This window comes from Electrona antarctica (assembly GCF_951216825.1).
Source record: "Electrona antarctica genome assembly, chromosome: 12".
Taxonomy (NCBI): domain Eukaryota; kingdom Metazoa; phylum Chordata; class Actinopteri; order Myctophiformes; family Myctophidae; genus Electrona; species Electrona antarctica.
Genome location: NC_136793.1, coordinates 40,105,067 through 40,132,937, shown reverse-complemented (window position 1 = coordinate 40,132,937; position 27,871 = coordinate 40,105,067). Strand labels below are relative to the sequence as shown.

General features: G+C 42.0%; 1 protein-coding gene across 1 annotated transcript in view; it reads left to right on the top strand.

Annotated features, from left to right (window-relative positions):
• The window catches only part of citb (citron rho-interacting serine/threonine kinase b), a gene marked incomplete at its 5' end in the record, with an annotated part of 86,250 nt that overhangs the window by 14,567 nt on the left and 43,812 nt on the right, over positions 1-27,871 (top strand). The window contains 11 exons of the mRNA XM_079516509.1: positions 1,561-1,731; positions 2,138-2,191; positions 4,382-4,435; positions 5,945-6,085; positions 9,203-9,328; positions 10,615-10,710; positions 11,693-11,809; positions 13,443-13,552; positions 20,781-20,955; positions 24,015-24,212; positions 26,242-26,295. Coding sequence (XP_079372635.1) covers positions 1,561-1,731; positions 2,138-2,191; positions 4,382-4,435; positions 5,945-6,085; positions 9,203-9,328; positions 10,615-10,710; positions 11,693-11,809; positions 13,443-13,552; positions 20,781-20,955; positions 24,015-24,212; positions 26,242-26,295 — 1,296 coding nt within the window. The remainder of the gene's footprint in view (positions 1-1,560; positions 1,732-2,137; positions 2,192-4,381; positions 4,436-5,944; positions 6,086-9,202; positions 9,329-10,614; positions 10,711-11,692; positions 11,810-13,442; positions 13,553-20,780; positions 20,956-24,014; positions 24,213-26,241; positions 26,296-27,871) is intronic.

Here is a 27,871-nt window from a genome sequence, read left to right as displayed (position 1 = left end):
TTCCTCGAGGGCCATATTTTGACTAGGGTACCAGGCTGGGGGCCGATGAATTTTCAGGGCAGGACCCCATTTGAAAAGGATGCCTAGTTTGACATGCATAGGCTACTGACCCCCATTTAATGCCATTTATATCTGGGGGGGGGGGGGGCCGCGGGCCGCAAGGGGGCGCTCCGCGGGCCGCCTATTGGGGTACCCTGCCATAGATCTTCTAAATGGGGACCAAATGTCCACTTCCCTCTGATCAAGGACTGTGTCTCCATAACCCTGAGGGCTGAATAAACGGAGGCTTCCTTCAGTTTAATGGGATCCTAGTTAGGGTTAGGCCTGCTAAACGTTTGCTGCATGTGCTACACCTGTGGCCATTGGCAGGCACGGCATGTTCTGTGCTTTCTTTCTACACTTTCTAAATGGTAAATGGTGCATTTACAGTACAGTATATAGTGCTTTTATCCAAAGGGCTTTACATAGATTGTGCATGACATTCACCCATTCACACACACATTCATACACCGATGGCGGAGGAAACCATGCAAGGCACAAACCTGCACATCGGGAGCAATTAGGGGTTCAGCGTCTTGCTCAAGGACACTTCGACACTAACTCTGGGGGAGCCCGGGATTGAACTAGGAAGGTTCCCATCTACATCACTACCCCTGTGCCACTGCCGCCACAACCGCCTCACCAACATTGAAGTTAATGACCTAACGATCTATACATTTATCTTATCTGGTCTGGTGCCTGATCACTTTTTTATTTTTTTATTGAAAAAAGCAAAATAGAGAAAAAAAAAAATTATAAAATTGTGTGTATTTCAACTAATGCTTGAGTTTATTGACTATGACTTTATTGAGTGACAGATTCATTGAAAAACCACTGCTGTGAAGACTGGTAACACAGTTCTACTGTCTACACACCACACTAGTACTGCTTTTAATTACACACCCACCTAGCAAACATTCACACCTTATAGGTACTGTAATTATAGTTTTACAAATATAGAAAACTGTGGTTTTCTAAATGGCACAACATAGGCTCTCAGACCATTCTTCTATGACACGCACAGTTGCCCCAAAGAATTACATTGAGCCACTGTACTGCACTGTAGCATGTTCGGCAGCTGAGGCAATCCACTGGACCAATTCCAATAATTATTATATATATATACCATATACCATACCATATATAGTCATTTTTGTGTCCAAATGGTGTAACAAATAGTGCTCAGGTTTAAAACTTCTGAATACATTTGATACGTTACTTTTTGAGAAATGGAACTGTCTAAATGTGTTTATTATATTTAGTATAAGCCTTCCGCCTTCATTGACGCCTTTTGTCTCGGTTGTCATTCTATTGTATTGTCAGTTCAGCACCAGTATGGCTAAGGAGGATGTTACTTTTTATTATCTGATGATTGACTGGCTGGTCTGCCTTGTGATCTGACAGGGAAATGGAGATGAAGCCTGTTGGCTGTGACTAACTCTCTTCTCTTCTCTTCTCTTTTCTCTCCTCTCCTCTCCTCTCCTCTCCTCTCCTCTCCTCTCCTCTCCGCCTTCTCTCTAGGAGTACCATGCCCAGCTGGAGGAGATGCGTGTTGCCATCAGGCAGTTGGAAGAGGACCTATCGGCTGCCCGCCGCCGTAGTGACCTGTACGAGGCTGAGTTGAAGGAGTCTCGACAGAGCAGTGAAGAGCTGAAGAGGAAAGCTGCTGACTACCAACACAGGATGGCGAAGGTCTGGAGTGTAGTCAGTCTAGTTTAGTTTATTTAGTGACAGATGTACAGACTAGGTGTAACTGTTGAGCCTAAATGGGTCTAAGTACAGGTACTGCATGTAAGGGGGAAATTATATGCAAGTCTAAAGCCACCTAACCTTTATCCTTATTAATTTTCATTATTTATGTTGCTGCTATGTTTGTTTGCATTAACACGTAAACCCTGTACTTAGCTGAATGGATTCCAAAGGGCTCTATACTAGGCCCCTCCTCTTTTCGCTACACGCTAAATTCCACACGAAAATAGCTGATCTACAAGCTCACAATGTGCAGCGTTGCGATTCATTCTGAGCTTGTAGATCTGTTCTTTTAGCAGAATGTTATGGCTCAAGTGGTAATGGATAAAATTCACACATATTTTCACAGGTGAAAGAGCAAGGCAAAGCAGAAACGGAGGAGCTTCTTGCCAAACTGGAAAAGGTATTCCATTAATCCATTGGTTTGCAGAGTTTGCACACTGAAGAAGTAAGGGTTTTCTGTGATGTGTGAGGGTAAAATATACATACTGTAGACGGGTGACAAATTAAAGCAATATCAACATAACTGTCTTAGTGAGGTATGTATGTATTTAAATTCTTTATTTGGAATACCCCTTGAGATACAATATCTCGTTTTCGAGAGGGTCCACAAGTATACAGTCGCACAGTATACAATCAGTACAAGGTAATTACAAGTAATTACAGGTAATTACAGTACAAGGTAATTAACAGAAGAAAAAAAAAAAGAGGAAAAGAAACCAAACAAAACAAAACACAAAACAAACAGTTACAAAACACAAAACAACACAAAACAGGGTATTGCACTAGACAAGCAGAGTAGCAACAAGATGGAAAAGTTGTTCCGTCAGTATCATTGTCACTATAGGTCAGCATTAAGATACATTTAATTTGGTTTTCAGCATTGGAGAACTTTTGATACAAAGAAACATTTAGGGCCACCACAACAGCTTCACTTGACATTGGCATAAAAAGTGTCTTGGCCTTTACTAGACGATTCAGTGACCCCCTCGTGCCCTGTGGATGGGGGCATTGTCATCCAGGAAGAAACCACTCCCATCAGGATTGAAGTGTTTCAACGTACTGTAGGAGTAGGATAAACGTGATCACTCAGCCTAACTTCGTATTGATTTGCAGGGACCCTTCCCTCAAAACCTCTGAGATAAGTGAACCCAAAACCATGCTAGAAAAATGCCTCCCACAGCATAACAAAAAGCCACTGGAACCGCTCAGTGTAGAGGTCAAGCATTCAGGGCCACTGGAACCGCTCAGTGTAGAGGTCAAGCATTCAGGGCCACTGGAACCGCTCAGTGTAGAGGGCAAGCATTCAGGCATGTGCTGTTCTCTTGGTGTTACTCACCCAATATGAGGATACTGTATGACTCATCTGACCGAGTGACCGTATCACTTTTTCCCTGTAGAACAGGATCGCTGTAGAACAATGCCTATGGTTATTGCACCACTGAACTCTCAAATGTGAATTTGCCATCCGTGCCCCAATAACGAACCCCATTTCATATTGACTTGACGTAATAAGTGACTTATTTGGTGGCTACTCTAGAGTGTCCATCAAACATCTATTCAGTATGTGTAACAAAATAGATTGTAATCATGACGTTCATACATGGGATGAATTACTGTTAATTTGAAATAAATTACTGTAACTGATATCAGAATCAGAGCACCCCATGACGTAAAGACCAGAGAGTATCCTTCTATAAATGCGCCACGTCTCTGTCTATGTGTCTGCGTGTGCGTGTGTGCGGTTGTAATGCACGTAACTCGAAAACCGTTCGCCCCACCGACTTCACATTCGACACATGCGGTCCACACCCCCGCAGGGAGTGCAGTGCCCGGTATCGAGTCGGTCGGACCCACGGTTCTCCAGAACCACCACAAAAGGCTCTGGTCAGGCTCTGCCAGTGGGTTTAATCAGCCTAAATACCCTCACCTGTGCAATTTCCAGCCTCTGCCTCAGTCAATTGATTACCATGGCAACCCCACACCTGCCAATTGATTACTTAACCAGTCCACTTTTCACAGTCACTCTTCAGACATAGGCAGACAGACAGATACAGAGATCTCCACGTGGGACACAGACAGATAGTTAAAACGGGTGCTATGACAACTGGTATTATTAGGTTCCCAAGTTGCATCGTTCTCAAGTACCGACGGGCACGTACTGGTCTAGTATTTATGAATGCACCAACATTAGGCTGCACTCAGTGCCACTCTGTTGCGTTACCATTTGGTAATTTTTGTATCAATCTTTTAAATAAACACAGTAATTAAGGAATGCTATTTTGATACATGTGGGTATATGTCTGTGTGTGTGAGTGGCGCACGCTGAAAAGTCTGGACACACAAATTACTGTACATCTTTTGTCCTGTTATCTTGAACAAATCTAACTACCGGTACTAAGTAGTACACCTTTATGGAAGCATCTGCATTTGTTTATTCATGTTTTTCTTTTAATTTGTCACCTGTCTGTAAATAAACTTCTATTATGACTTAATTTAACCATACATTTGTGGATAGACTGATGAAGAAGTGACTTCAAAAAGTGATTTTGCATATCTTAAAATGTGCATATAATTGTGTTCTTTTGTCTAGACAAATTCCGAGCAGCAGATTAAGATTCAGGGCCTTCAAGAGAAGCTGGCAAAGGTAATTTTGTAACCCTAATGGATAAACCATTACAAGCATTTGATACACCGCAGTCAGATAACCCCCCACACACATAGGCCTTCATTTGACTCTGCGCACACGCTTGTGTGTGTGTGTGTGTGTGTGTGTGTGTGTGTGTGTGTGTGTGTGTGTGTGTGTGTGTGTGTGTGTGTGTGTGTGTGTGTGTGTGTGTGTGTGTGTGTGTGTGTGTCTGACCATCCAACATTTCGTGCACGTCGCAGCCAGTAGGCCAGTACCTCCACCCCGATTTTTTTCAATTGCCCATACTGTATAGTTGGCTTCCAGATGAGCCTGTTACAAAAAAATCCCCAAATCATGAATGAATCATCTGATTAACCCACATTTTGACATAAATATTGAGGGGCCTTTGCACAATACAGAGCTCAAAGCAATTTCACTCATTCACCACAAATGTGACATATCGCTGATGTTTTACTCCTGCATGAAATTAGGTACACGTGATATTGGGAGTCGTATTAGATCATGAATACAACATCCAATCAGCCACAAATGCGAAAAGTTGAACCGTATGTCGTAAATGTCTGTTTTCCCCGCAGCTTCCTTGGGTCCTGACGGCTACATTCACACATATCAAACAACGATCAATCAAATGTTTGGTCATTTTTTTGTTTTTTTAGGCCACCACAATGCTTTTCCAATGGGAGTCACATGGTTTGACCAAACATTTTTGTTTGATGGGGGGGAGGGGCAGAATACCACCACCAGCAATCAGCAATCAAACACATGTTTGGTTAAACCATGTGACTCCCATTGGAAAAGCATTGTGGTGGCCTAAAAAAAATGACCAAACATTTGTTTGATTGTGTTTGATACGTGTGAATGAGGCCTCTCTCTCTCTCCTGTATTGTACGCATTTTCCATTGTCTCTCTCAGTTTCTCTATCTATCTCTCCTGCTAGTGCTAATGACTCGTACTAGCCCTGCAGTGCCATCAACCAGATGTTGATCATTGGACAATGGACTAATTAAACTATCCCTATTAAACCCTGAGTCGCATATTTTCTCCCCATTAGCAATCAAATACTTTTTCCTCATTAAAGATTTGCTTTTTATAATTATCTATCTTATCCACTCTAAAACATTATTGTTTGGCCTATATAGCCTATTCTGCTCATCGAAATTTTCACACAGTAGGTCACGTTGTTGATAAGTGTTTTTCACTTAAACAGCCTCCCTGAAAAAATCTGTTTATTAGAGTCATTATGTAACTGTTGTTGTTTTGCAGAATGAAAAATTTGCATTAGCCAGCACCCACTTGCTCATTGTCTCTCAGCCAAAGTGAATAGGCACCAAGAATCATTTGGAGGTCCTGTTCTATTCAAAAAATGTAGTTGGCAGGAAAATCGGTCTTTCTGTGACAGTGGCTGGTGAATTTGGGGATTTACCAATAAATAGCAGTTTCCTAGTCTAATAAGAAGTTGTTGATGTTCACACCATATTATCGCTTAACTGTCGTTTTTCATCACAGACCGTCAAGGCCAGCGCAGAAGCTACAGATTTACTCCACAGTATCAGAATGTCCAAAGAACGGATGGAGCGAGAGCTGGAAAGACTACAGACCAAGGAGGACAACAGTGACAGCCTTCGTAGACGCCTACGGGAGACAGAGGTACATGCACACACACACACACACACACACACACACACACACACACACACACACACACACACACACACACACACACACACACACACACACACACACACACACACACACACACACACACACACACACACACACACACACACACACTAGTAAATTGTCTGGTGCCTTTTATTCAAACTGTTTTACAATGTGCATTACATGAAGTGCTTTGGATAAAAGCACTATATAAATGCACCACTTACCAAGTCCCTTGAAGCTGATTTTTGACAAACCTGCTGAACTGTCCATTTGGAGCCATAATAAAATAATATTTCTCTTCATTTCATCCTAATATTACCCAAAGACAATACATGAGCCATAACAGCAGAGTTAAACTTTTAGGCCATTGTTAGTATGCAAGTTTGTCTGGCACTGGCGTTTTGCTAATTGGTTCTCCGGTGGTTAGCAATTGATTTTAGTGGCTCAGAGTCAGAGTTGTCTTGACTTTTGGTGCTGTTTACAAACTTTTTTTTGTATGTTTCAAGCCAAGTTTTGGGTGCATCATGTTTTCTTAAAATAAGCACAGCTAATTCATGGGTCATATATTCAAACTATCCAAACATCCAACCCGAGTGGTCTACACAGAGCATAGCATGTGAAAATGCTCTGAGCAGAAATTCTACCTTCTCCTTGTTGATCCCTGTCATGTTTCCTATATAACAGCTGTATGAACTTGTATATCTATTCTGTAATGTCCACGCCCCACCATCAGGTGATGTCACCGATTAGTAATTATCAGCACCTGAGCTGTATTGTTTGAGCTCTTTAAGAGCAAGTTCTTTGTCGATCTGTGAAAATCATATAGCACTGACGAAGGTCTTAGGACTGAAACGTTTGCTTTTTAATTGCACTTTGAGCACCGAGCACTTTATGAGCATGATAAAATAAAAGGAAAAATGTTTCCCTAAGTCTCAGTCTATAGAAGTTTTTACTTCATTTTGTTATACAGTGAGGGAGTCGTGTTCGGTCAAGTGATCCCTGTCAAACACAGATTTAATTTGCTGTGACAAAATTGGTCCAACATGTGTTCATGTTCATTTGAGTAATATTTCATTATGTTATGCATCAGATGCTGCAAGTGGTCTTATGAATAATTGCAATTTCTTAGACGGCATGACGCACTAGAAATGTGGTAATTAGCATAGGTCAAGTTATGAAATGGGGTCAGATGGAAGAAAGTCAATGTGTCCGGTTTCAAACAGAGACCTGAAGACCTCTTAAATCATCACAGCTGAATACTAATTGGCCGCCTTGAAGACATTTATGTATAATAAAGAAACAACGTTCGATAATGAGGCTTATATCCAGAAGTGTATCGCTAACAAGCCAAACACATCCGACTACTACATCAGTTTTCCCTTGAAATGTAAATTTCAGGCTTAGTAGAAGCTCTTTGTGAATACATTATGTTCTCCAACTTGGGCCATAAATTAGGTCCACGGTTATAGAATCCAGAGTCCAAGTTCAAATCTGGGCTTTGAAGCTTGTAAAGTTGTACTATAAGATAATTATCTCTGTGTGTGTGTGTGTGTGTGTGTGTGTGTGTGTGTGTGTGTGTGCGTGTGCGTGTGCGGGTGCGTGTGCGTGTGCGTGTGTGTGTGCACGCGTGTGCGCGTGTGCGCGTGCGTGCGTGCGTACGCACACGTGCACATTTCGCATCTTTTGAGAATGTTGCATAATGATGATAGGGATGTTAAGGAGTTGGCTAGATCTGTTCCTTGATCTAATGAGAAAATACAAGGTCCCTTCAGCCACTGAGTCAGAGCCCTACTTCCTTGGTTCAAAAGGAAATCTAGTGGAAAACTGGACATTCGCTCACTGGAGTTTCATGGGACTGACCGGACTCGAACGATCTTTGTGTCCAAACTGGAATGTCTCTGGAGTGGGTGCGGTCTGACTCAGAGTGGGTGCGGTCTGACTGTGAGGATCTAATAACTGACCCCCTCACCTCAACACTGACCTATGATCGGATGGACTCACCTGTTGACATCCACAGGTGCTCTACTCAGCAAACCCTGCTGGATCTGTTTCAACATCAGCAGCAACAACACTGTACTGGACTTAAAACCTTAACGATGACTGGGTCAAATTTGGCACATACCGGTTAATGGCCAGTTTGTAAATACATCGAAGATGCGAATATAATCCATTTCTAATGTGCCTTGGCCTGGAAGAGAGGTCATCAGGTGGTCTCCAACCTTCTTAGAGTGTTTCAACCATCAACCACTACACTCTCCAGTTGGCGGGTCAGCAGTGATTGGCCAAGTCACTGTAATTAGTGTAATAGTGTAATAAGTGTCTAGTGTAATAGTGTAATAGTGTAATAGTGTAATAGTGTAATATGTGTAATTAGTGTAATTGTGTAAATAGTGTAATAGTGTAATAACCCTAATAGCCTCTTGTGCCAAATTTGGCACATACCTAAATTTGTGTATGTATTGTATTGTGCTAAATTAAATTGAGTACATCAACTTATTATAGCATCTCGACAAAGAGAGAATCAACTAAGTGCTCGATGGAGATGCAAAAAGGTTTAAAAATAGACTTCAAAGGTGCTTCAAAGATCAGTGGGACTGGAATACTGAAGAAAAGGCGGCGATCCGAGCACTCAAAAATGTTATAAAAATGAGGAGAGGGTGGAAATAAAATTAAGATACTGATAAAAAGCCAACATGTTTCGACTCACACAGCAGTCTTCATCAGGGCAGGTATTAAGTACCTTGATTTTATTTCCACCCTCTCCTCATTTTTATAACATTTTTGAGTGCTCGGATCGCCGCCTTTTTTTTCTCCTTATTCTAGCATCTGATTGATGGCAGAAACACAAAGATTTTTTTTTCATCATTGTGTGTGTGTGTGTGTGTGTGTGTGTGTGTGTGTGTGTGTGTGTGTGTGTGTGTGTGTGTGTGTGTGTGTGTGTGTGTGTGTGTGTGTGTGTGTGTGTGTGTGCGTGTGCGCGGTTGTGCATGTCTGTATGCATGTGCTGTATGTGCGTATACATCTGCCTTTTGATGGTTGTCTGTGCCTGTGTGTACAATGTGCATGCATGGTTTGCGTGCGTGTGTGTGTGTGTCTGCGCAGGATGGCAGAAAGACTCTGGAGAACCAGGTGAAGAGGCTGGAGATTGTGGAGCGTCGGGACACTAAACTGAAGGAGGACATCCAGAGCAAAGCCCAGCAGATCCAACACATGGCAGATAAGATACTGGTGAGGCCTGGGAGTCTGCCATTAGCCAGTTCATGTGCTGATCATCATCAAACTGCAATAGTCCTGGGTTCAATTCCTAGCTAAGGACCTACTGTATATGTCATAATAATAGCACATTTATTAGAGCATTCTCTTTTCTGGATTTTGTCAGATGTATACTGTAGCATTTCTCTTAGGTGCTTTTTTTGCTTATTATAAAAAGAATGAACAGGATGACAGGTGTACTGACATCCACAACATTTCCAATTTTAGAAAATAAACTATAAAAATATGCTTCTCGGAGCACAGGCCATAATTCATAATAATAATAATAATAATAATAATAATAATAATAATAATAATAATAATATTATTATTATTATTATTATTATTATTATTACCATTATTACTTGCGCAAGCAGAAGTACTAGTTTCGCCCAGGACGATACGTATGCACCGTCCCAGCAAATGACGTAATGACTACTGGTGCCAGACTACATACATGTATACATAGGAGCATTACCTCTAATCCTCTCGACACTCATTACGTCACCATCGAAAACCAATTACACTCTGGCATTGGGACCTTTAATCCACATCTTTATTACGTCATCATTGAGAGCTATAGTCATCATTGAGAGCTAGCATATGACGCCAGTTATACCCTGACGTCATATGCTGGGGATGGTGCATACGCATCAAAAGTAACCACAGTATACCACTAATCAACTTACAAATTACATATACATATACATAGAGGCATTTCCTGTAATCCACCCGACATTTATCGAGATATACGTCACCATCAAAGGCATTGGGTCCTTTAATTCACATCTTTATTACGTCATCATTGAGAGCTAGTCATCATTGAGAGCTAGCTATACCAGTTATACCTTGACGTCATATGCTGGGACGGTGCATACGCATCAAAAGAGGCATTTCCTTTAATCCACCCGAAACTGATCGAAGGCATTGGGTCCTTTAATCCACATCTTTATTACGATATACTTCATAATACTAAAAGTAGGTACGTATAGCAAATAGCTAAACCTAATAATTCAATATTTCAATCGTTCTTTCAAAGAGAAGCTGAGATTTGACAGTTTGTAGTGGTCGACAGTACTTGCGCGTTCTGCTTGCGCACTAGTAGGCCATTTATGGCCTACTTGTGTGCAACAAGCAAGTAGGCACTCGACAGAGTGCAGTTCTATAGTTCTGTGTTCAAACCTGTGACCTCACTCATGTTCTCTTGAATTAAGTCCATGAAAAACTACCAGGTGATCTGTGTTGTTTGTTTACGTGTGTAGGAGCTGGAGGCACATCTCCGGGAGACACAAGCTGCAGCCCAGCGTGTAGAGACACTCCTGGAACAGAAAGAGAAGCTCTACGAAGACAAGATCAAGGTGGAGTCTCAGGGCACACAGAAAACGGAAAATGATTCTGCCTCATGGAAGTATTTCCCATAGATATATATATGTTTATGTTTATGTTTATTTATTTGATATATAGCTAGAGCTAGATGGCTCACCCGCGCTCTGGCCAATGGAGAGCGACGTCGCTACGTGGCGGCCATCTTACCTCGGGGCTGCATAACATTGTGTCTATGGGGCATGTACTTTTAAATAACCATAACTTGCTCAATTTTCAACCGATTTTCAAACGGTTTGGTTTGTTATGAACGTCAGAGACGTCCGCATACGTATATGCTTTTATACGATGTTCATATAAAAAAACTAAATTAAGCAGAAAAGCGCCCTGAATCAGATGGCCGTCGGGTGAACTACGTCAGAGATTCCGCCTTGAGCCATCTAGCCTTTATATATATCTATGGTATTTCCAACTTCAAAGTTGGTTGTTGGTATTGTTGAGGTTTTCAATGGAGTCCACTTCAAGTGGAAGAAGATATTAAAACAAGAAAATTAAAACAAGAATGGAAATGCAAATAAACACACAACGCATTGCATGGCGTATTCGGCTTTTTACAATACCTGTGCATTTATATGCAGGATGTCCAAACATGTATCACTGTCTGTTTGCATGTAGCGCATTATCCACAAGTGTAGTCCTGCCAAAAGATGGCAATATAGTATACATTATTTTATTTATTTTTCTTCAACATTATATATTGATGTAGTTACAGTACACATTTTAATCATCTTCCAAACCAGCCTAGCCTGCTAATGCTTTTATTCTAATTGTCATGGTTAGGTAACATGCACACATTTTTTTTTACTTCTTTTATTATTCTCTGAACATTGTGTGCAATCAAATTCTCATACATCATTTATGTATTTTGCAGCATTGTGAGAATTATTCGGTTCCCTCACTCACCTCTTTACTTGCCTGTCTGTATTCAGTAAACCAACTGTGGTTGTGTGTGGGCAGATTCTGGAATCCCAGATGAAGGCAGACATGGCCGACAAGGAGATGCTGGAGATCAGTCAGGTCAAGTACGAAGAGGAGGTGCAGCAGAAATGCAGCATCGTCAGTGAGCAGAAGGCGGTAAGGGCTGTGGATATTGGTTATTTTTGCTATTTTTGAAATGTTTCGAAATTTTCAAAAAGTGGCTAAATAATTTGTAAAACCCACAGAGAGATGTAAAGTATGACCAATAGCATTGATCTATTAAAAACATCACCTCAATTGTATCTCGGGATCCACATGGGAACAGTGTGGTTCCATAACTGACATCATAGACTGACAGACATCTATCTATGATGTATGATTCCAAATTTGGAAGAGGCCCTTTGACTTCCATTATCAAATTAATAGTTAAATATTTCAAAAAGTAGGCCTCTAAAACATACAGTAAATGTAGAAGAAGAGAAAGGAAAAAAACGAATTCTATGGCCTGCTTTACAGTGTGAGAAAATCCAGACGGGAAGCACGCACATCTCCAAAAAAAATATACATACAGGAAAAAGGTTGGATGTCCGCACACCGATGTTTAAGCTAGTAGTTTTATTTCAGGAATTTTAAAAAGTGTGGACATAACATTTCTTCTTTACGTTACTGGGGCATTGAGAAGGTCGAGAGACCCCCCCCCCTGTGGTTGTGACCATAATAGACTTTTACTACAACTAAACACATCTAAACACTCAATACTATGGCTCCGCATGGCCTCAATGAGGAATTTGATGTAAATCCATTTCTGTGACTTTTCTGCTTTCTTTTGTTTTTATTTATTTTAATTAACTTTATATTGTGTATACAGCTTTAATCCTTATACCCTTTGTCCTAATATGCCATGTCCTTTGATTTGTACTGCAATTGGTGTACCTTACTTATAATATTGTTCATTTGTAGGCTTAGTTGTTTCTTTGCTATTTTTTGGTTTGCAGTTAATTATTTATTTTTCTGCACCATTGTCTCACCCTTGACTCTATTCTCCTTTTCACTGTTTTTACAATTGGCCTTAGTGCCTCAATATTTAAAATATTTTCCTACATGACTTTACTGTAGCTTTTACAAACTTTTCATGTAAGCTTGTTCGTCAGTAGATGTGGTGGGAGGATCATGTGACTACTCTGATTACAAAGACAGCCGGTTGACTTGTTGTATATAAAACACGCCTACTTTGTTGTATACTCATTCCTGATGAAGACCCGGAGGGGTCGAAACGTTGATTCCTGAACTATGTACCAATAAAACTACTGGGAGCTTAAACATTGGTGTGCGGACATCCAACCTTTTTCCTACTTTTGTGGGCACAAGAATTCCAGTGCTGACAAGTAGCTCATAAGCCCAAGTGTGTATTCAAATCACTATTGCGGTATAGTTTTAGTTTCCCACACGGGAGACCGAGGTTCAAATCCCAGGTGTTACAGTTGCAATTACTGTACATATACAACGTATTGATTGTAGCTTCAATAGACTTTGAGAAAGGGGTATAGGATTAGGATTAGAACTGGCGTTATCAAACATAATTAACATAACCTCAGACTTCGTCTTCACCTGAGTTTGGCTCTGTACTTGGTCTGCTCTTTTCCCCCTCTAGAGTCAAGACCATATCTCTTTACCAAAAAGCTCACAGCTATTCGCGTTGCAATGCATTGTGAACTTGTAGCTCAACCGGAATAGGGATGCTAAGGTTCAAGTGGTTAAAAGGTTGCATTATCCACTGCTCTCCATTCAGACCATCAACGCCATGGACTCTAAGATGAACAGTCTGGAGCAGAGGATTTCTGAGCTGTCTGAGGCCAACAAACTGGCAGCCAACAGCAGCATCTACACACAGAAAAACATGTAAGTCACACATCATTATTTAGTAGCCTATTAGTACTACAATATACAGTAATGTAGTAGACTGAATAGGGACACTATAAAATGCACCATTTACCATTGAATCGTTATTTGACTGCACTGTTCTGAGAGGTAGGCAAGAAAATGTTAATCATTACGGCTACAGGTAACATATAGTATGTTACTTGTACTTCAATTTACAAACTTTAACATCTTATTTATAGTGAAACGTATGTTTAAATTAAGTATATAGTGTGTTTTGCTCTGGTAGTCCACTCGAAATCTACCCTCCAGTGGGATCAAAGTAATCCTGATTTTTATTTGGGATCAAAAACTGATCCCAATCCCATGTTTTTGTTTTAAACCCCCTATTGAGAAGATTTGATCCAGATTAAAGCTTCGATATCAGAGTGATCCAAATCCTGATATTTTGTTTTGAAATACCCAAAATCTAAATCTGATCCAATCAGATAAAACAAAGACACAACAAAGAAGACTAGGCTAGCACAACAAGAACTCAGTCACAGTATCAACAACAGGAGGGAGAAGAGGGAGTGACCGTTGTCATTTTTCCAGGAAGAGAGAGATTTATTTAGTTACGCACACGGCCAAATCCAGTGTGTCCTTTTCATGCGTCAAACAAAACATTTAATAAATGCACCAGGAATCAGTAAACAGTAATTAATTAGTCATTCATAATTACTAATCGCTGTGTTACTTTTAATTAGTTATTAAAAGTAACTGAGAGCCTTAACTCCTGATAGGTGAATTTACCACAGATATATGCAACGTAAAGTAGCACCTGTCTTCAAATCATTCAGTCTGCACAGTGTCAGCCCAACCCACAAGGGTGTGTGATTCTACTCAAACTATCATGGATCTCATTCTGACCTCGGACAAATCCAAAATCTCCAAGAAAGGTGTATTAGCGATCATTTTATGATATTCTGTACCCACAAAAAAACAACAACTAAAGGCCGGCTGTCACAAAAATTACTGACTGCAATGAAAGCCAGAAACAAAAAATGCTCAGAATTTCTAAAATGCAAGTCAAAGCTCGCCAAGCGCTTCGACAGTGATCTCCAAGCTCAGCTGGGCAACCTAAAAACACAACGTAACTGCCAAATCTGCAAAAAGATTTTATTTATCAATGATAAAGCTGAGGAAAACTAAAACAATCCTCAGGAGCACTGGAAGTTACCGGTACTTAACAACCAACTAGGCTGCAGTCAGAAACTAAAAACAAGGTTTACAAACATCAAATCGAAAAACAATCTCATCACTGACAAGCTTGATGTTGCCAATTACTTAATAGTCCTACAACATGAAATTCAACTTTTATTCTTGGTGTTTTGCGCTCCCCTATGTGTTTTCTATCCCCACAAATACGCAATTTTGAACAATCAGGCTTTTTCATCATATAGGGGCTTTTATGGAAATTGCTCTCAGGAACAGCATAACTGATTTGGTCGTACGCGTGCTGTCATCTGTATACCTGTATCACCCAGCTACTTTGTATAATTTCTCCCCCTCTTCAGTCTTCAGTTCCAAATTTGCATTTCCACTTTGTTTACAATGTCCGCCATTGTTGATTTTCCAAGTTGTCATGGAATGGAAACAAGCCTGGGTTTATCTAGCATCAGTATTATAATGACTCAATGATAAAATTATTTGCATATCAGCGACCCCTGACTGATACCTACCTGTCCATTTAAACTCTAGACGCGCCTGCCCCAAAGTTATTAGTTCAGCCGTGCCCGGCAGCCGGCGAAAACAGAGTAAACTAGAGTTCTCAACAGGCCCGAAAATTAAGGCCCGGTCCTACCTGGCCCCTCATCAAACCCTGTACACTCAAGACACTGCCCCTGCTGCCACCCTTAGATCTCCATATATGGAGCTGACCTGTTCTGACATTCCATATGTTGATCTGACCTCATCACACCCTGTACACTCAAGACACGCTCCATATATGGCCAGTGCACGTGAGGTCACTTCTCGCCTCTGGCATCTTACTGGTATTTATTAAGTACAAAATGTGAGTACTTTTTCCACCACTGCTGTTCTGCCTATATTGTCCTTCATTGTTGCATTGTGTTGTAATTGTAATCAGTTTGTAATCAGTTTCCTGTTTACACTGTTCCCCTCATGTTTTTGTTTTTGTAGTCCATGAGCCATTAGGAATAATGCTCATAGTGATTTTTGGCCAGGTATCTCTATAGTTAGAAAATATATGTGATAGCATTGCACCAGTGGTGTCTATGGCCCTCATTTATCAACCGTGCGTACGCCAAAATATGGGTGTACGCCGAAATTACCGCAATTTTCGGCATTTACGATTTGCGCCAAAGATTGAAAATGATCTTGTGCCAAGACAAAACTCACGTCTGGTCGGGAGCTGTCGTACGCTTTGTCCTCACCTGTTTTTCTGTCGTAGAACAGCGGAGCAGCATTGTTTGACCAGCTGAGAGGCTGTCACAGGCATCGAAACATATGTATTCACTCCTAAAATGTTTATATAAAACTGTATAGGTATGTATATGGGCTAAATGTAAAAAAGAAAAAAAAAGTAAAGGAATACATCAACGATGTGTCTTTGTGTCATATGAAATTAGTAGGAGATTTCCAACTTTACAAGCAAGCAATTAAAATCGCGCATTTAAAAACAATGTTGCAAGTTAGATGCGTAAGCCATTTAAACATGCCGGTGCCCCCCCCCCCCTGGAATAGTTGGATCGAGAGATCGAGAGAATAGTTGGATCGAGAGTGCATGCTGCTATAGTCAAGTCTACCAACCAACGGGTAGGCTATAGTGCAATCTACAGCCATGTCTTTCTCGAGTTACATCTCGTCGTTTTAAGGATAAACCCGACGTGTCGCTCGAATGCCAAATGTGCCGTGCCAGCGCAAAATTGGGGACCGCTGACCGCATCGGAGTTTAGGTATAGGCTAAACCACCCAGCCAGGCTGCCAGCCCACCAGTGCCAGTGTGCCACATGAGGCTGGTTTAGGCTGCACATTTATATAATTGTCAGTTGACAGCCCAGCCACTGCACCGACTACTGCGACTAGCGAGGTAATCTAAATAGATTGTCATAAACGTGCATGGTCGCGGTGTCATGAACGGACCACAGTGATAGAGACAGACAGGACAGGAGAGGAGGAAAACAGCAGCGTGTGTGTGCGCCTATTTGTTATTTAATTCATTGTTCACATGCAGGTTCAGATTTTCGTTCACTAATATATTGTTGTAGGCTATATTAAATGAATACATACTTTAATAATTTAATATAGGCTACAACAACTAACAACACACGGCAGGCGCGTAGCACGGATCAAATGATTGACTGGGCAAATTAGCATGGGGGGGGGGGGGGGGGGGGGCATCCCCGGCCGATAGTGAAGTGTGAACTGTGAACGGTTTGGGGAACCATTTTAAAACAAAGGCGGCTTGCATGCTGTGGTTTAATAACCAGAAATTTGCAATTTAGGCTCAAAGTTGGGCCAGCTCTAAACTGACTGGGCCACGGCCCGTATGTGTGTGTGTGTGCATGTGTGTGGGCAGCAAGGCAAGCGAGGCGAGAGGAGAAACAGACAGGGTACTACAGCTACAGCTTTATTTAATTCATACAGGTGTTCGTTCTTTATTTATTTAAGATAGGCTACAACAAACCAGTTGGACTTGCAAGTTGCGTGTGCGTGCGTGCGTCTGTGTGTGTATGAGAGGGGTTGACTTTTTTCGTCATGTAACTATGGTTTCCAAGGTCGTACTACAGTTGTTTATGTCGCAAAAACGAGGGCGAGGCTTGATTTCATAGGGCGTGCCAGATAGATTTCAGCCGTCACATTTATCACTGCTAGGAATGAAATTAGGAAGAAACAGCTGTCTGCGATCACTTTGTAAATGCCGACCCGACGTGGGTGTACTACGAATCCTACACTCGAATTTGGGGCAGATTTTACACTCGATTGATAAATGAGGGCCTATGTGTGCTGTCTTGCTTTATAACACTACCAGAAAATGAAACGGGTCAATAGCCTGTATTGTGAAAACAATATTATTTACTAGTTTGGCAGAAGGAGAAAGTAATTTTGCCAGCCGTAGAGGTGAAATAAATGCTATTCTATGCATTATTACTTACACACTTACATTATATTTGATTTATTGAATGTCATAATACATTTCCTTATGCGACGCTATCACATAGGGGTGCATTGTATATAAATACTGCTGGTTAAAAAAGCACCTGCTGCAAAGGTGATATTCATGTATGTAATGTTAACCCATCCAATCCCGGAAAGCATCATGTCATAGCAACATACATTTTACAAAGAACTTAGAATCTAGGTTATTTACAGAGGAAACGTTTGTGTAACATAATTGAAAACAGAAGTACATTTCACAAGTCTGAGCTGTATGCCCACCATTTATCAAAAAGAGAGGGGTCAATAATGAAGTCAAATGCACAGGCATAGGCTAAATTTGAAATTTGTGTTTTGGCATGGGGTAATGAATGGATTGATAACACACAGAAATTAAGCTACCACCACTGTAATATTATCACATATTCTTCTTCTATATTTTCTAGTGTGTGTACCTTCCCAAAATTCACTATGATAATTATTCCCCTATAGCTAGGAAGCTTACAGATGTTCATATTTCATACATATTTCATACATTATAATATACTGTACATACAGTTCTAAAAAGCCACAGCTCTGTAGCCATCTGAGGATGAGGAACACCTCACATGAGTGCCAATTGATTAACTCAGATAATGTCACATGAGTGCCAATTGATAAGAAGCTGATGAGACAGTTACCATTAGTCTAGAACCCGTAGAACAATACACATTACACAAGTCACATGATGTGTTTCTTACCAATAAATTGACCTGAGGAATATTAACCGCATGGACCTTCCAACATGTCATCAGCAGAACAAAATGTGGTCCTTGCATTTCACCACACAGACTACATGAACTGGGGGTGGACCCTGCAGTTGCTGCATAGGTCAAAACATTTATGAATGAATGAATTAGCGATTTATAGTAAGTTAGAGAATATAGTCTGAGCTTTGCCACCGTTTTTCAAAAAGAGAGGGTCAATAATAAGAGAGAACCGTCAGTTTGAAGTACAGTTGGAGGCCATCGATATTGTCCTTTTCTTTTTGCTGAGGTTTGCGTGATCTGCGCAAAAGGACAGTTAACCCATTTTGGGTGGGAACCCCTTTTGGTGTTTTAAACTATGTTATAATTTAGCTATTGAAAAATAGCAGATCTACAAGCTCATAGCGCGCCACCGAGTGGCGCGCTATGAGCTTGTAGGTCTGCTATTTTTTTTAAATCGTGAAAATATTTATTTCAGAAAACTGGAGGATTTAGAAGGATTTTTTAAAATTTTGAGGTCAGGCCTAAATGGGTGCTGCAATATTATCACACATTTTCTAGCACTAAGGGTTCTCAAAAATCCCTGACAATTATTCTGCTTAGATGGTACATGTCATATCTTAATTTACGGACTACATGATCTGGGGGTGGAATCTGCATGATAATCAATTTGTCCCACTTACTGTAGGTCAAAACATAATATTCATTAATTTCATGAATGAATTAACGATTCTTCAAATAGCAGTTGACACAACTCTTTTTTTTAAAAGATAAATCTCTCATTAACACTTTCTCATTGGCCTCTGGTCTCAAATGTAACATAAAACAGCACAGATGCTATCATTTCAAATTTTCAGGGGTCCCTGTCAAGCACAAGATTAAATATCTTGGTGTTATTAATTTATCGAAAAGGACCACATTTTAACCCCCTTAATGCTTCCGTCCAACAGAGATTTAATCTTTGGTTTCAGAGAGATGTGTCCATTTCTGGGAGATCCTTAGTAGCTAAAGTTGAAGGCTTCTCCAGACTTATATAACACAGCTATGGCTCTTGATCAAAATACCTATTCAAAATGTATAGGCACAGACGTACACACGCGCGTGCAAAGGACATTTCTTGTGTGCTGGCTATTCCTTTATTCCCATTTGTACCTTTGAGCCTTGCACCTATAAAACTAGTCCTAGTCTAGTATTGTTTTTGCAGTTTCTCTTTCTCTCAGCATCCATTCTTTGCCTTACTCTGTCCCCTTTTCCACCAGGGTTGAACCGGTTCCGTTCTCATTAATTAAAGAGTGTTCCCACTGAAAATGAATTGGTTCAGAACCCTAAAAGTTGTTTGGGAACTGGAACTGAGGACTCCTGCTCCAATCCCATTCAGCTATACTCCTGCTCCAATCCCATTCAGCTATACTCCTGCTCCAATCCCATTCAGCTATACTCCTGCTCCAATCCCATTCAGCTATACTCCTGCTCCAATCCCATTCAGCTATACTCCTGCTCCAATCCCATTCAGCTATACTCCTGCTCCAATCCCATTCAGCTATACTCCTGCTCCAATCCCATTCAGCTATACTCCTGCTCCAATCCCATTCAGCTATACTCCTGCTCCAATCCCATTCAGCTATACTCCTGCTCCAATCCCATTCAGCTATGGTTCTCCTGCTCCAATCCCATTCAGCTATACTCCTGCTCCAATCCCATTCAGCTATGGTTCTCCTGCTCCAATCCCATTCAGCTATACTCCTGCTCCAATCCCATTCAGCTATACTCCTGCTCCAATCCCATTCAGCTATACTCCTGCTCCAATCCCATTCAGCTATACTCCTGCTCCAATCCCATTCAGCTATACTCCTGCTCCAATCCCATTCAGCTATACTCCTGCTCCAATCCCATTCAGCTATACTCCTGCTCCAATCCCATTCAGCTATACTCCTGCTCCAATCCCATTCAGCTATACTCCTGCTCCAATCCCATTCAGCTATGGTTCTCCTGCTCCAATCCCATTCAGCTATACTCCTGCTCCAATCCCATTCAGCTATGGTTCTCCTGCTCCAATCCCATTCAGCTATACTCCTGCTCCAATCCCATTCAGCTATGGTTCTCCTGCTCCAATCCCATTCAGCTATGGTTCTCCTGCTCCAATCCCATTCAGCTATGCCGCCAAGGTTCCAAGAATCTAACGGAACCAGTTCTAAAACCAAAGTTCTTCTGATGGAAAAAGGGCATACTTATGTGGTTCAGGTTGACTCCACTCCACCTACTGTACATCCAGCACCATCCATATTTTCCCTATAGTTATTTGTGGTTAGCATGGTATTAATACATATTGTGTGTTGTCCTATCAGGAAAGCACAGGAAGAGATGATCTCTGAGCTCCGACAGCAGAAGTTCTACCTGGAATCCCAGGCAGGGAAACTGGAGGCCCAGAATGCCAAGCTGGAGGAACATCTGGAGAAGATGAGCCAGCAGGAGCAGAATAATAAGAGCCGCGTGCTGGAGCTGGAAACCAGGCTCAGAGAGGTGATGGGGGAGATGGGTTGAAGTCAGGAGAATATCAGAGAGCGGTAGAGGAGAGAGGATAGGAGAGTGAGAAGAGTAATGGAGAGAGGGTAAGTGCAAGAGAAGAGTGGATGTGAGGAAATAGGAGATGGAAAGAGTGGAAGTGTGGGAAAACGTTAGGACCTGGAGATGAGATTTAACGATAGATAGAGGGAGAGAGACGTGAAGACACCTGGGAACAGGTGAGAGAAAGTGGGACGTGGTGTTGACAAGTGAGGAGTGGGAGAGGAGAGGTCTGTGAATAGAGTAGAGATGAAGACTGTTTTGATTGGAGTAGCGAGGGTGCAACTACAGAGGTAGTGATGTACAGTTGGAGGCCATCGATATTGTCCTTTTCTTTTTGCTGAGGTTTGCGTGATCTGCGCAAAAGGACAGTTAACCCATTTTGGGCGGGAACCCCTTTTGGTGTTTTAAACATTGTTATAATTTAGCTATTGAAAAATAGCAGATCTACAAGCTCATAGCGCGCCACTCGGTGGCGCGCTATGAGCTTGTAGGTCTGCTATTTTTGAAAAATCGTGAAAATATTTATTTCAGAAAACTGGAGGATTTAGAAGGATTTAAAAAAAAAATTAGGTCAGGCCTAAATGGGTCAAATGATAAGGGACAATATCGGTGGCACCCAACTGTAACTATCTCTATGGAGTGGAATTTGGGAATCCAGAGACTAAGATCTGTGAAAACACTGGAGAGAGAGGGAGTGAGAGAAAAAATAAATGGGAGAAAGGGAGAACAGATACTGATCGAAGAAGATTGAATCAGGGTTCGGATGTGAACAAATATGGACTGCCACATATAATTCTTCCAAATTTTAGACTCGTTTTATGCAGACATCTACTGTATATTACGGGTTGCATTAAATTGATTGATAATTGCCAAGTGGCTTGCTAGATCGACTGAGCTCATCACATTCTAGTTCAATCACAAGCCATTATTTGTAATCATGGAAGGCATGATGAAATTCATTTATTTATTTATTTTTTGTTCCCGGTATAACAAAAACAGATTTAAAACATTCAGTTTAGCCATGTGGACAGTGTCCAACATTTCAGGTACAAAATCTGTCAAGAAGAGATTAATGGGGGCACGGTGGCACAGTCTGTCGCCTCACAGCTAGGTCCTGAGTTCGATTCCCGCTGGGGACGCTGTGGGTGCCCATACCTGAGGCGGGGTTGGCGAAAGGGCCTTTCTGTGTGGAGTTTGCATGTTCTCCCCGTGTCCCCTAGGGTAGGTACCCTCACAAAAAACATGCTGTAATCCTGGTCTCTAAACTGCCTCCCCCCAGGGCGCCTGATGGAGGGGAAAGGAACTGGTTGGAATAACGTGTTCCTTCCACGAGCTACGTCCAACCAGGGAAACTCCCCCCTGTCAGGTGTAAAGGAGCAACTTGGACACTCATGCATGAAGGAAGCATGAGTCCGTTACTCTCCCCAGGTTGGCGGAGGGTGTGTAGAGCCCAGGGTCACATTAGATAATTGACACAGGGGTGAAAAACGGGTTACAAAATCGTGGGATAAAAATGTTGTAAAAAGAAGAGATTAATAATTGTGTGTGCGTGTGCGTGTGTGTGTGTCTACTGTCAGCTACTGTTCAGGACCGTGGAATTGGTGGTGTTCTTTTTAATGTGGCTCCAGTATAGACAAACATCAAACTGGGCCATGAAATTAACTTTGAAAGGATCAGGATAATCGGTTCCAGCTCCTTGATTAGCTGGTGAAACTCTCCTTGCTCTTTAGAGATCTCAGAATGGACCCAATATTTCCTTTTCTGTTAAACAAGTGAGAGGACCACACAATCATCCTCACTGCAAATATTTCTGCAATTAATAGAATAATACGCATCGGACTCAGTGTGACAGAGGATTGTAATGTGTAGGTTTAGCCCAGTACAGTACATGGTTTCACTCACACGTTTACATTATAGTATTAAATTCATGTATTACATACATTGTTTATGGAAGAGGGCCTGTGTTAGGAGAGGGTAGAGATGAGTAGTAATATGCAATATATGAAAGAAGCAGATGCCACCCACAGAGCTGGGAAGGCCTGGGCAGAAAGACTACTGCTCTCCCATTGGTCATTACTTGCGCAGGCAGAGCGCGCAATGACAAGTACTGTAATCGGCTGCGTATGTCGGTGTTGTCCGTCGGCCAATCAGGGACCAAGTATGTATGTATGTCGGTGTTGTCCACCGGCCAATCAGAGACCAAGAACAGCGATCGGCTGGGTATATATGTCTGTATCCACCAGCCAATGAGAAACCACTGTTCTTGATGACGTAACTAAAGTACATTTCAAAATTGGTATAAGGTCAAGGGGGTATGTAATTATGTATCGGCTGGGTATGTGTGTATGTCAGTGTAATCCACCGGGCAATGAGGGACCACTGACCACTGCTGCATTTCAAATCTGCAGCAGCAGCAGAGAGCTTTAGGACTCAGAGCAGCAGTCGTACCAGCAGTGGTGAGCGCACGTCATGGCGCTCTCTGCTTGCGCACAAGTAGGCCATACATAGCCTACTTGTGTGCAATGCGCAAGTTGGCAGCTCGACAGAGTGCATTTCTAGTTAACGACTGGTTTCGTGACCTTGAGCAAGGCACACAATGTCCACCTGCTCCTGTAGACCTGCTCAGAATCCACCAGTAGGTGATTGCTGGTGTGAATGGTAATGCTGTGAACAGAGAATGTGCTTGTTAAAAAACCTCATGGGAACATATTACATTTATTAAAGCATCTGAAATGCATTTCAATACATCAGGGGCTTTATGGATTGTATTCATGTCAGTGTAAAGGCTTACAAACATGCACTAATCTCTATCTCTCTCTCTCTCTCTCTCTCTCTCTCTCTCTCTCTCTCTCTCTCTCTCTCTCTCTCGCCTCATCTCTCTCCCCCATCTCTCTCTCTCTCATCATTTCTATCTCCCCATCTCTCTCTCTCTCTCTCTCTCTCTCTCTCTCTCTCTCTCTCTCTCTCTCTCTCTCTCTCTCTCTCTCTCTCTCTCTCTCTCTCTCTCTCTGTAGATTGGCCTGGAGAACGAGGAGCAGAAGTTGGAGATCAAGCGTCAGGTGACAGAGTTGACCCTGTCACTGCAGGAGCGCGAGTCCCAGATCAGTGGTCTGCAGGCGGCGCGGCATTCCTTGGAGAACCAGCTGCAACAGGCCAAGACTGAGCTGGAGGAGACCACTGCAGAGGCAGAGGAGGAGATCACCGTGCTGAGAGTGAGAGAGAGAGAGAGAGAGAGAGAATGAGGGATGGATAAAAGGAGCGAGGGAACAGGAGAAGGGAATGATGGATGGGGGAGTGAAGGAGACATGCAGCAAGACACATGAGAGGAAAGGAGAACGAGAGAGAGAATGTGGGGAGAAGAGAGAATTGGAGAGAGAGAAGGGAACGAAGTAGAGAAATCAAAGGCGAGCGAACAAGTGCGAGAATGAGGGAAGGAAACCGCAAAGGTTAGAGACAAAGACAATAAGGGAAGGAGATAATGAAGAAAGGAGATGAGAGAGAAGCTTGTAAGATATAGATGGTGGAGAATAGATAGGATTTGTACTGGTGTTGTGTGTCATGTTCTGTGTTGTTGATGTAAGCCACTGTAGATAAGCATTAACATTTTACTGCATGCTTGCCCTGCTCAGAGACAGAGATAATGTGCCAGAGATACCATGCTGTCTAGTCTCCCCTGTTACATAATATGTAGCAGTGAGACCTGTCCCTCTTTCTGGGAAGAATAAGATATCTGCTACGCCTCCTTGTACAACACTCTTGCTGGGTGCGCTAGAGCTACTAACTGACAAAGAGTGAACCAATATTCTCCAGCGCTTTCTCTATGCGCGCCCACCCCTCTAGACCAGGGGTTCTCAACCCGTGGGTCGCGACCCCCCGAGGGGTCGCCAAGTTATTTTGGGGGGTCCCCAAATTATAAAAAAAAAAAAAGGCAACTGAATGGCTGGAAAAATGGAAATGAAGAGTTTGCATAGTACACATAGTACATGCACAAACTTTCCTAATGATTATATCTGGTTTCAGTATTCATCTGATATATTTTCTCTATTATTGTCTCCACCAGGCCGAAGGCATGGGGAGAGAGTATGTTTTGCACTCAGTCCGTGTGTGTGTCCGTCCGTCCTTCCGTCCGTCTGTTACCAGCTAATCTCCGGCACCGTTAACCCGGTCGATGCCAAACTTTGCACACACACTCCCTGGATGCCAACGATGAACCTCTGCCCCACATTTTCCAGAACGGCCTGTTATAGCGCCACCATGAGGCAGCTTTTCACATTTTTTAACTAAAACTGCACCGATCTGCGTTAAACGTTGCATGCACACTCCCTAGAGGCCAAGGACAAACCGTTGACCTGCATTTTCCGCATCTGCCTTTTATAGCGCCACCAGGAGGCCGACTTTTCACAAATCATTACACACTATCTCTATGGTCATGTGCTCAAGTCGGATCTGTCCGATATTTCATATACCATCCTAATTGGCTATAATTAGCTTTCACAGTTTGCAAGATTGCCCCGTTTTGAACAAAAGCCTCAAATCATGAACGCAGCATGCAATTTACGTGAAATCTTTCACACATTTTCTTACTAGGCTGAGGAATATATCCCACCCTTTTCACATTGGCCTGTTATAGTGCCACCAACAGGTTGATTTTTGCAAAACACATTTTTGGAACAAAATGCCATATTAATCCTAAACATTTTGCCAAACATCTCACACAGTCCTATCCTCCTGGTGGAGACCTGTGCCCAGAAGGGCACGTTTTCTAGTTAAGGTTATTTCTGCAGTCAGTTTGTATTGGGGGTGGGGAGGTGGGGGCGGGGCAGGGGTCGCAAGACATGGCCAAAGCATTTCCGGGGGTCCCCAGCCAAAAACGTTGAGAACCCCTGCTCTAGACCAGAAAGCATGCTGGCTGGGCCAGGCTACCCCAGGGGTCTTAATTCATTCCCTATAATTCTATTTGGCTTATAACTTAACTAAAATGTTCATACTACGGGGAATGAATAGAGACAGAGCCCTGGCGCCAAACTATGCTTGAATATATCTATGCTCAATTATGCTCAATAAATATATATTCTGAATTAATTCTAAGAGTTGTCTGACTGAACTAAATACAATGTGGCCATATTGATATCACCACCAATATAATACAGGCTGTATTTGAAATCAAGTCCTTCCTTGTTTCTTCTAGTCTTTTGGTGTGATGTCCATGTTTTTCTAATGTTTTGATTGTCTTCCTCATAGGCCCACCGAGATGAGATACAACGCAAGTTTGATGCCTTAAGAGACAGCTGTGCGGTAGGTCGCTTGCGCTTTGCTTTCTTTCTCACTCTTTTCCACCATATTTCTATCCTGGTTCACTCTTTCCCGGGAAAAGGCAACCTGACCCCCTGGAATGATAGAAATCCCAATGGAATCATCAAATACACCCAGCTTTGATATGTCCTTTAATTTATTCATTTCCATGCCCATCAGAGTAAAGCTGCATACTAAAAGATTTATATTGATTTTCCACTTTCATCAAATCCCCCCTGTGACTCTGCGAGTGCGAACATTGGTGTTCTCTTAAAAAAAGAGAAAAAATCATCTCCTTCTCCTGAAAAACTCTACCTCAAGCATACAGTGCAATTCCCATACGTCTATGTCGTATGATGTGTATGATGAATAACAGATAACCCTGGGAAATTGAATGGTGTTTCATGGATTTTAAGCACCTTCAAAATTACAGCTTCAACACCCATGAGACCATTATGGTTAATACATAATGGTCTCTCTTCATCCCTTTGCCCTACTTGAGAGATCCTCCCACTCACAGGCTGTTCAGCAGGCATCCGCCATAGATTCTGCTGGCAAATATTCAGGCAAATAACAGGCAAAAGTTGAGCAACAGACAGGTTTTAAAGCCACTCTATCTGTATGCGCAGAACGGTTTGTTCCACATGCATTTCTTCTGAAGCACATTACTTTGGTGCACACTCTTCAGCTGCAATTTCACACAATGATAATGATGATGATGATGATGATGATGATGATGATTGCATCAGAGCTGTAATGGTGTTATTAAACTTAAATTGAGTAACACTCTAAACAACATTAGGAGAGCTGTGTTATTGAACTTCAGACACATTTCACTTGACGTACACAAACATCAGGAGCACCTCATCACTTTAGTTTTGCACATTGTTCCCGTTCACTGCTCTATGCTTGGCCCCCTCCTTTTATCTTCATCTCTTCTCCAAAACTAGCCTATCTACAAGCTCACAAGATTAGCTATAGTTTCAACTGAATGTTAAACCCAGAATAGTATCACTAGGGTTCAAGTGGTCAACAGATAGCTAGCTTTCACCTGGATTCACTCGATCAGCCTATTTTAGGGAAAGAGCACGTGTTCCTATAGTAATATTTTGTGCTCTCAGTGTAAATGTCACATCAACGTTTAACCAGATATTTTCATTTGCTATATTGCCCGGTGTTTAGAGACAGTGTCCCGCCTTAGTTCTCCAATAGTGTTGAGGCTGCAAAAAGGCTCGGTAAACCGACAATATACTTTGGGTCAGCAATGGTGGTTTGCTTTGTACAGTACGTTGGGATGACAAATGGACAAGCTGAAAGGGAAGTCTCTGCCAAAACCAAACTGCGTCCTTTGCATTGTTTACTTCCCCTCCTCCCCACCTCCTCCTCCTCCTCCTCCTTTACGTGCATTTAGTTGCCGCTGTCAGACCTCTGCCTCAGGGGAGAAGATGCACCGGCTCAGTGGAGAAGAGACAGCTAATTATCCTACTTAATCCATTGAGACCTGGAACGCATCCATGTCACGTTAGCGTTTAACCACATTAACCATTAACCCATTTTGGGGCGGGAACCCCTTTTGGTG